At 44.7% G+C, this 10,105-nt stretch overlaps 1 protein-coding gene across 3 annotated transcripts in view; it reads left to right on the plus strand.

Moving 5' to 3' along the window:
- The window catches only part of LOC139279959 (tetraspanin-18-like), a 358,844-nt gene extending 349,450 nt beyond the window's left edge, over positions 1–9,394 (plus strand). For all 3 annotated transcript variants that reach the window (XM_070899320.1, XM_070899321.1, XM_070899322.1), the window contains 2 exons: positions 615–698; positions 8,545–9,394. In XM_070899320.1, coding sequence (XP_070755421.1) covers positions 615–698; positions 8,545–8,589 — 129 coding nt within the window. In that variant the 3' untranslated portion in view covers positions 8,590–9,394. The remainder of the gene's footprint in view (positions 1–614; positions 699–8,544) is intronic.
- The last annotated feature ends 711 nt before the right edge of the window (positions 9,395–10,105 follow it).

Genomic DNA, 10,105 nt, shown 5'->3' on the forward strand with positions numbered 1-10,105 from the left:
CCTGACTGTTAATAGTCCCTATAATGGCCTCTTGTACGTCCTCATTCCCCTCCTCATTCACAATAGAAAATAAAGGTATTTCAATAAGGAAATCCATGTCTCGTGCACTAACCAGTACTTTGAGCAAATCAGAGTAAAGGTGGCAGCAAATGTCCTAACTCAAAAACCAAAGTCCTTTGAGGAACATGCAAGCTAAGAAACACACACAAAATGGACTCCTCCAAACTGCACTCCCCTCCGGCATACCTGCTGCAGCCTCGAGCAGTGGGTTTATTATTTCGGATGGGTTTGGAAGGGAATGGTCGGAGATGCTAGCCACACCCCCATTTATATAGGGTGGGAATCACTACTGGTGGGTCTTAAAGGGGACAGGCAGTTTTTTGGGAGGAAAATACTGGTGCAGTTTTTCTGTGGTAGATTTGAGGCAGAAGTCTTTTTTAAAGATTGGCTTCTGGTCTTTTTGCTACCCCAAATCACAGCAACTCGGAGGAGAATACTTACCCCCCCTGACCCATATGTCTAGCTATCACCAATGAATGGAATTTAGCCAGAGTTGAAATGTGTCCTCATTTGAAGTCATTACAGCATTATAACATTTCCTGTCTCTCTCTCAGGGCTGCTTTGATCTAATTGCCGGCCAAGTGGAGACGTATCTTTACCTGACTGGAGGGCTGTCTATTTGGATCTTAATAATGGAGGTAATTCATTCCCTGGGATTAATCCCAACAATATTCTGCAAAATGTATGACTACTGAGGATGTGTAAACCCATCAGAAATAACCGACCACCTCAATCTCTCGTGTTCCCCTCTATCCTACTGCTTGGCAGCGACACATGAACAATTTAGTTCAGGCCTAGAATGGGGACAGTGACTCCCCCTTGTCCTGTTCAATGTACTGAGCCCTGTATTAAGCTGTGACTCCCCCTGTCCTGTGGAATGTACTGAGCCCTGTATTAAGTTGTGACTCCCCCTGTCCTGTGGAATGTACTGAGCCCTGTATTAAGCTGTGACCCCCCTGCCCTGTGTAATGGACGCAGTCCTGTATTAAGCTGTGACTCCCTCTGTCCTGTGGAATATACTGAGCCCTGTATTAAGCTGTGACTCCCCCTGTCCTGTGGAATATACTGAGCCCTGTATTAAGCTGTGACCCCCCTGCCCTGTGTAATGGACTCAGTCCTGTATTAAGCTGTGACTCACCCTGTCCTGTGGAATATACTGAGCCCTGTATTAAGCTGTGACTCCCCCTGTCCTGTGGAATATACTGAGCCCTGTATTAAGCTGTGACTCCCCCTGTCCTGTGGAATGTACTGAGCCCTGTATTAAGCTGTGACTCCTCCTGTCCTGTGGAATGTACTGAGCCCTGTATTAAGCTGTGACCCCCCTGCCCTGTGTAATGGACTCAGTCCTGTATTAAGCTGTGACTCCCTCTGTCCTGTGGAATATACTGAGCCCTGTATTAAGCTGTGACTCCCCCTGTCCTGTGGAATATACTGAGTCCTGTATTAAGCTGTGACTCCCCCTGTCCTGTGGAATATACTGAGCCCTGTATTAAGTTGTGACTCCCCCTGTCCTGTGGAATGTACTGGGCCCTGTATTAAGTTGTGACTCCCCCTGTCCTGTGGAATATACTGGGCCCTGTATTAAGTTGTGACTCCCCCTGTCCTGTGGAATATACTGAGCCCTGTATTAAGTTGTGACTCCCCCTGTCCTGTGGAATGTACTGAGCCCTGTATTAAGTTGTGACTCCCCCTGTCCTGTGGAATATACTGGGCCCTGTATTAAGTTGTGACTCCCTCTGTCCTGTGGAATATACTGAGCCCTGTATTAAGTTGTGACTCCCCCTGTCCTGTGGAATGTACTGAGCCCTGTATTAAGTTGTGATTCCCCCTGTCCTGTGGAATGTACTGGGCCCTGTATTAAGCTGTGACCCCCCTGTCCTGTGCAATGGACTCAGTCCTGTATTAAGCTGTGACTCCCCCTGTCCTGTGTAATGTACTGAGCCCTATATTAAGCTGTGACTCCCCCTGTCCTGTGTAATGTACTGAGCCCTGTATTAAGCTGTGACTCCCCTTGTCCTGTGTAATGTGTTTAGTTACAGGATCACAAGTTGGTTACAGATCAGGATGGTAATTCACCCCACCTAAATTGCAGAAAGATCGTAAATTCCCCATGGCTGCAGCTGTGATTTTGCCTCCAGTACTGTATCTGGAAGTCTGTTCCTTACATTGATCATTCTGCGTGAAGAACAATTCCCTGATACCAGTCTTATATTTACCTTTTACTAGTTTGAACTTGTGCCCCTTGTCCGACTCTCGCAATTTTATTTAAAATAATGTTTACCTCTTCTGTTTCCTTAATAATCTTACATATCAGGTGGACTGTTTCTATTCTGCTACCTGCACTGTTTATACGGACCTCTCTGGGCCTGTTCGATTCCTGCTGGGACTCATCCTACCTGCCCTCAAATTTTAACTCTGAATTATTTCATGTTGTCTGCTTCTTGCATTCTGTTTACAACCATTATATATCTTGGTCAATCTCTATCACCCTGCCATCTTTCATCTCTCTTCTCAGGCACTTTATCCCCTCAACCCATGTCTCAATGCATCGCTAATGCTCTGCTTTCATCAGCAGCAAAGTGATGGAAGGTGTCATCGACAGTGCTATCAAGCGGTACTTACTCACCAATAACCTGCTCACTGATGCCCAGTTTGGGTTCTGCCAGGACCACTCGGCTCCAGACCTCATTACAGCCTTAGTCCAAACATGGACAAAAGAGCTGAATTCCCAATGTGAGGTGAGAGTGACTGCCCTTGACATCAAGGTAGCATTTGACAGAGTGTGGCATCAAGGAGCCCTAGTAAAATTGAAGTCAATGGGAATCAGTGGGAAAACTCTCCATTGGCTGGAGTCATACCGAGCACAAAGGAAGATGGTTGTAGTGATTGCACAGTGTTCAGTTCCATTCGCAACTCCTCAGATAATGGAGCAGTCCATGCCCACATGCAGCAAGACCTGGACAACATTCAGGTTTGGGCTGATAAGTGGCAAGTAACATTCGCGCCACACAAGTATCAGGCAATGACCATCTCCAACAAGCGAGAGTCTAATCACCTCCCTTTAACATTCAAAGGCATTACCATCGTCAAATCCCCTACCATCAACATCCTGGGGCGACCATTGACCAGAAACTTAACTGGACCAGCCACATAAATACTGTGGCAACAAGAAGGAGCTGTTCCATTGGGACAGGCTCCTCTTGAACCAGTGTCCAAGTGAATCGAATAACTAGGGTTGTAAATAGGGCTTTAAACTAAATAGTGGGTGGGAGGGTTCGGGTGAGCAGAAATTCAAAAAGTCAAAGAGCAAGGAGAAGGCAATAGAGCAGGGTAGCAGTGGGGGAAATGATAAGCAGAGTATGACAGGATGGGACAGAATGCATAAAAATAAGAGTTTATCAGAAAGTGGGCTTAAAGCAGGGAAAAAAGGTACAAAGAAAAAATTAAAAGCTCTTTATCTGAATGCACACAGCATTCGTAACAAGGTAGATGAGTTGATGACACAAATAGATATCAATGGGTATGATCTGATAGCCATTACAGAGACAAGGTTGCAAGGTGACCAAGGCTGGGAACTGAATATTCAGGAGTATTTGACAATTCGGAAGGGTAGACAGAAAGGAGTTGGGGTAGGTTTGTTAATAAAGAATGAGATCAGTGCAGTAGTGAGAAATGATATTGGCTCAGAAGATCGAGATGTAGAATCAGTTTGGGTGGAGATAGAAATAATAAGGGGAAAAAGTCACAGGGGTGTAGTCTATAGGCCGCCTAACAATAACTACACTGTTGGATGAAGTATAAATAAAGAAATAATGGAGGCTTGTAAGAAAGGTACGGTAATAATCATGGGCAATTTTAATCTTTATAGTGATTGGACAAATCAAAATGCCAAGGTAGCATTGAAGAAGAGTTCATAGAGTGTAGCCGGGATGGTTTCTTTGAACAGTACATTGCAGAACCAACCAGGGAGCAGGCTATCTTAGATCTGGTACGAAGTAATGAGACAGGATTAATTAAATGATCTCATAGTAAATGATCCTCTAGGAAAGAGTGATCATAGCATGGTTGAATTTCAAATTCAGTTGGAGGGTGAGAAAGTCGGATCTCAAACCAGTGTCCCGATTTAAGAGAAGGAAGAACCATCCATGGGCAATTAAGGATGTAAAGGATGGTACCAAATTGAAAAAAATGGCATACAAAGTTGCCAAGATTATTGGAAGGCCAGAGGATTGGGACATTTTTAAAAATCAGCAAAGGACGGCTAAAAAAATTATAAAGAGATGGAAGATAGAATATGAGAGTAAACAAGCAAGAAATATAAAATCAGATAGTCAGAGTTTCTGCAGGTATATAAAAAGGAAGAGGGTAACTAAAGTAAATGTTGGTCCCTTAGAGGATGAGACTTGAGAATTAATAATGGGGAACAGGGAAATGGCAGAGACTTTGAAACATAGAAACATAGAAAATAGGTGCAGGAATAGGCCATTCGGCCCTTTGAGTCTGCACCACCATTCAATAAGATCATGGCTGATCATCACCTCAGTACTCCTTTCCTACTTTCTCTCCATACCCCTTGATCCCTTTAGCCGTAAGGGCCATATCTAACTCCCTCTTGAATATATCCAATGAAATGGCATCAACAACTCTCTGCGGTAGGGAATTCCACAGGTTAACAAGTCTCTGAGTGAAGAAGTTTCTCATCATCTCGGTCCTAAATGGCCTACCCCTTATCCTTAGACTGTGTCCCCTGGTTCTGGACTTCCCCAACATCGGGAACATTCTTCCTGCATCTAACCTGTCCAGTCCTGTCAGAATTTTATATGTTTCTATGAGATCCCCTCTCATCCTTCTAAACTCCAGTGAATACAGGCCCAGTCGATCCAATCTCTCCTCATATGTCAGTCCTGCCATCCCGGGAATCAGTCTGGTGAATCTTCGCTGCACTCCCTCAATAGCAAGAATGTCCTTCCTCAGATTAGGAGACCAAAACTGAACACAATATTCCAGGTGAGGCCTCACCAAGGCCCTGTACAATTGCAGTAAGATTTCCCATGCTCCTATACTCAAATCCCCTAGCTATGCAGGCCAGCATGCCATTTGCCTTCTTCACCGCCTGCTGTACCTGCATGCCAACTTTCAATGACTGATGTATCATGACACCCAGGTCTCATTGTACCTCCCCTTTTCCTAATCTGCCGTGATTCAGATAATATTCTGCTTTCATGTTTTTGCCACCAAAGTGGATAACCTCACATTTATCCACATCATACTGCATTTGCCATGCATTTGCCCACTCACCTAACCTGTCCAAGTCACCCTGCAGCCTGTTAGCATCCTCCTCACAGCTCACACCGCCACCCAGCTTAGTGTCATCTGCAAACTTGGAGATATTACACTTAATTCCTTCATCTAAATCATTGATGCATATTGTAAATAGCTGGGGTCCCAGCACTGAACCCTGCGGCACCCCACTAGTCACTGCCTGCCATTCTGAAAAGGACACGTTTATCCCGACTCTCTGCCAACAGTTCTTTATCCACATCAATATATTACCCCCAATACCATGTGCTTTAATTTTGCACACCAATCTCTTGTGTGAGACCTTGTCAAACGCCTTTTGAAAGTCCAAATACACCACATCCACTGGTTCTCCCTTACCCTCTCTATTAGTTACATCCTCAAAAAATTCTAGATTTGTCAAGCATGATTTCCCTTTCGTAAATCCATGCTGACTTGGACCAATCCTGTCACTGCTTTCCAAATGCGCTGCTATTTCACCTTTAATAATTGATTCCAACATTTTCCCCACTACTGATGTCAGGCTAACCGATCTATAATTCCCCATTTTCTCTCTCCCTCCTTTCTTAAAAAGTGGTGTTACATTAGCTACCCTCCAGTCCATAGGAACTGATCCAGAATCGATAGACTGCTGGAAAATGATCACCAATGCAAACACTATTTCTAGGGCCACTTCCTTAAGTAATCTGGGATGCAGTCTATCAGGCCCCGGGGATTTATCGGCCTTCAATTCCATCAATTTATCTAACACAATTTCCTGACTAATAAGGATTTCCTTCAGTTCCTCCTTCTCACTAGACCCTTTGAACAACTATTTTGTTTCGGTCTTCACAGTGGAAGACATTAAAAACTTCCCAATAATAGACAACCAAAGGGCTATAGGGAGGGAGGACCTTAAAACAATCACTATCACTAAAGAAAAAGTACTTGGTAAAATAATGGGACTAAAGGCGGACAAGTGCCCTGGAGCTGATGGCGTACATCCTAGGGTCTTAAAAGAAATGGCTGTAGAGATGGTGGATGCATTGGTGTAATCTACCAAAATTCCCTGGATTCTGAAGAGGTCCCAGCGGATTGGAAAACCGCAAATGTAATGCTCCTATTTAAAAAAGGAGGCAGACAGAAAGTAGGAAACTATAGACCAGTTAGCCTAACATCTGTCATTGGTAAAATGCTGAAATACATTATTAAGGAAGCAGTAGCAAAAGCATAATACAATCAAGCAGCGTCAGCATGGGTTTATGAAAGGGAAATCATGTTTGACAAATTTGCTGGAATTCTTTGAGGATGTAACGAACATGGTGGATAAAGGGGAACCAGTGGATGTGGTGTATTTGGACTTCCAGAAGGCATTTGGCAAGATGCCACATAAAAGGTTACTGCACAAGATAAAAGTTCACTGGGTTGGGGGTAATATATTAGCATGGATAGAGGATTGGCTAACTAACAGAAGACAGAGAGTGGGGATAAATGGGTTATTTTCTGGTTGGCAAACAGTGACTAGTGGGGTGCCACAGGGATCAGTGCTTGGGCCCCAACTATTTACAATTTATATTAATGACTTGTCGGGGACCAAGTGTAATGTAGCCAAGTTTGCTGGAGATACAAAGATGGGTGGGAAAGCAAGTTATGAAGAGGATACCAAAAATCAGCAAAGGGACATAGACAGGCTAAGTGAGTGGGCAAATGTTTGGCAGTTGGAGTATAATGTAGGAAAATGTGAGGTTATCCATCTTGGCATGAAAAAAAAAGCTAATTATTATTTAAATGGAGAGAAACTCCAAAATGCTGCAGTACAGTGGGACCTGGAGATCCTTGTGCATGAAACACAAAAGGTTAGTATGCAGGTACAGCAAGCAATCAGGAAAGCAAATGGAATGTCGGCCTTTATTGGAAGAGGGATGGAGTATAAAAGCAGCAAATTCCTGCTACAACTGCACAGGGTATTGGTGAGGCCACACCGTGAGTACTGTGTATCGTTTTGATCTCCTTATTTAAGGAAGGATATACTTGCATTGGAGGCAGTTCAGAGAAGGTTCATTAGATTAATTCTGGAAGTTAAGGGGTTGAATTATGAAGAAAGATGAGCAAGTTGGGCCTTTACTCTTTGGAGTTTCGAAGAATGAAAGGTGACCTTATTGAAACAAATAAGATACTGAAGGGGCTCGACAAAGTAGATGCAGAGAGGATGTTTCCTCTCGTGGGGGAATCTAGAACTAGGGGGCATATTTTAAGAATAAGGGGTCACCCATTGAGAACTGAGATGAGCAGGAATTTCTTCTCCCAGAGGGGCGTAAATCTGTGGAATTCTCTGCCCCAGAGAGCTGTAGAGGCTGAACATATTTAAGGTGGAGATAGACAGATTTTTGAGCGATAAGGGAGTGAAGGGTTATGGGGAGCAGGCAGGGGAGTGGAGCTGAGCCAAAGATTAAATCAGCCATAATCTTATTAAATGGTGGAGCAGGCTCAAGGGGCCTAATGGCCCCAAATTCTTATGATCTTATATGTTCTTAAGAGCAGGTCAGAGGTTGGGTATTCTGTGGTGAGTGTCTCACCTCTTGACTCCCCAAAGCCTTTCCACCATCTACAAGGCACAAGTCAGGAGTGTGATGGAATATTCTCCACTTACCTGGATGACTGCAGCTCCAACAACACTCAAGAAACTCGACACCATCCAGGCCACAGACCAGCCCACACAACTACTCATGGGCTGCAATGTAACAGAATTAGCAGCACACACCTAACCTCTATGGTGTGGTAGACCTCTAAAAATATGCTGCAGATCGAAAAGAAAGACTTCAATTTGATAGAGTGCCTTTCACAACATCCGAAAGCAAGGTCCCACAAACAGCAATGTAATAATGACCAGATAATCTGTTTTAGTGATGCTGGTTGAGGGATAAACTTTGGCTAGGACACCAGGGAGAATTTCCCTACTCTTCTTCAAAGTAGTGTCAAGGGATATTTGATGTCCAGTTGAGAGAGCAGACGGGGCTTTGGTTTAACGTTTTATCTGAAAAACGGCACCTCTGACAGTGCTGCACTCCCTCAGCACTGCACTGGAGTGACAGCCTAGATATGTGTGCTCAAGTCTCTGGAGTGGGATTTGAACCCATGACCTTCTGAAAAAGCTGAGCGTGCTGCCACAAAGCAAAAACAAATAATTTTTCTTCTCTTTCTTTCCAGATATTTGTGATGATCTTTACGATCTGGCTGTACCAAATAGCTTAGAAGAGCTCTCCCTGACCCAGCCACAACAAGAAAGACCCTGGACTGTGTTACAGTGTTTAATGTATATGGAGACAGATAGTGGCCTGGCTCCTCCCACAGGGACTGGATCTCTGGGTGCAGCACTTCAATGGAATGGATGCTTCCACCATCTAATTGTGAGATTATTAGCTGAGAGCACACCAGGAGACATAAGGCTGGACTGGGAACTTCACTGCAGGCTGCAAGCAGCCTTCTCGGGTGGGACAGACACGGGGGGTGGGGGGGGGGGGAGGGAATAGTGCATAGGTTTGTAGCTGAACTAATGTGCTCACAATACTGAGTCTGCATCAATGTACAAGAGAAATATCAGATCTTGCCTCCAGAATCAATTCTTGACATTTCTCTGACTTTCTGTAATTTATACTGTACTTTTATTGCTATTTGTAATGAAGTGAATAACGTATAACTTGACATATTTATGTAAAGTAACTCTCTGAGGACTGCCGTTGTTACAAGGGGAGAACTATGAATCCCACCCTGGACTGCTTCCTGTTGCAATCCCCTGTGACCAAAACAGTGGAGATGGGAAATCAGTTTGTCACTGCTCGGACTGGCGGAGTGGGAGGGAACAGACAGCGTATCCTGGGTCTGGGGGAACAGACACTGTATCCTGGGTCTGGGGGAACAGACACTGTATCCTGGGTCTGGGGGAACAGACACTGTATCCTGGGTCTGGGGGATCAGACACTGTATCCTGGGTCACTGGGGGAACAGACTGTTGAACTCATAATAAATGGTCAGATCAAGTACTGTGTGTAATGAGCAAGTGTGACTTTAGCTCCTTTATTGTAGTTCCAGAGTGCAGGTACCTTATCGGTGGCCCAAGGGATGCTGGGATTACAAGGTTACAAGGTTACAAGGGGTTAAATACATAACATCACTCCCCTGTGATATCAACAGCACACTTATTTACAAGTTGAGATGATCTGGGGCTCTGCGCTCCCTTGTCAATCGTCTCGGTACAAATGTGGGTCTGGTTGGGTTGGTCAGTTCTTCACTGGGCTGTTGGGCAGCCGGCCTTGCCGGACTGCTGGGGATGATGAGTTCTGCTTCATGGTCAACTATGATGTCAGTTGCCACTTGTGTGTGTGTTGGAAGGTCAAAGTTGGTGGTGTTCTCTTCAGGTTGTGCATAACTGTTGGTGAACCGCAGTTTAATTTGGTCCAAGTGTTTTCTGTGCGTTTGTCCATTGGTCAGTTTGACCTGAAACATCCTACTCCCCTCTTTGGCTGTGACCATGCCAGCGAGCCATTTGGGACCATGTCCATAATTGAGCACAAACACAGGATCATTGATCTCAATATCACGTGACAAGTTTGCGCGGTCATGATACACACTTTGTTGATGCCGCTTGTCCTCCATGTGATCATGTAGATCAGGGTGGACCAGAGAGAACCTTGTTTTAAGTGCCCTTTTCATGAGCAGCTTGGCTGGGGGAATCCCTGTGAGTGAGTGGGGTCTGGTGCGGTAGCTGAGC

This window comes from Pristiophorus japonicus, chromosome 14 (assembly GCF_044704955.1).
Source record: "Pristiophorus japonicus isolate sPriJap1 chromosome 14, sPriJap1.hap1, whole genome shotgun sequence".
Taxonomy (NCBI): domain Eukaryota; kingdom Metazoa; phylum Chordata; class Chondrichthyes; family Pristiophoridae; genus Pristiophorus; species Pristiophorus japonicus.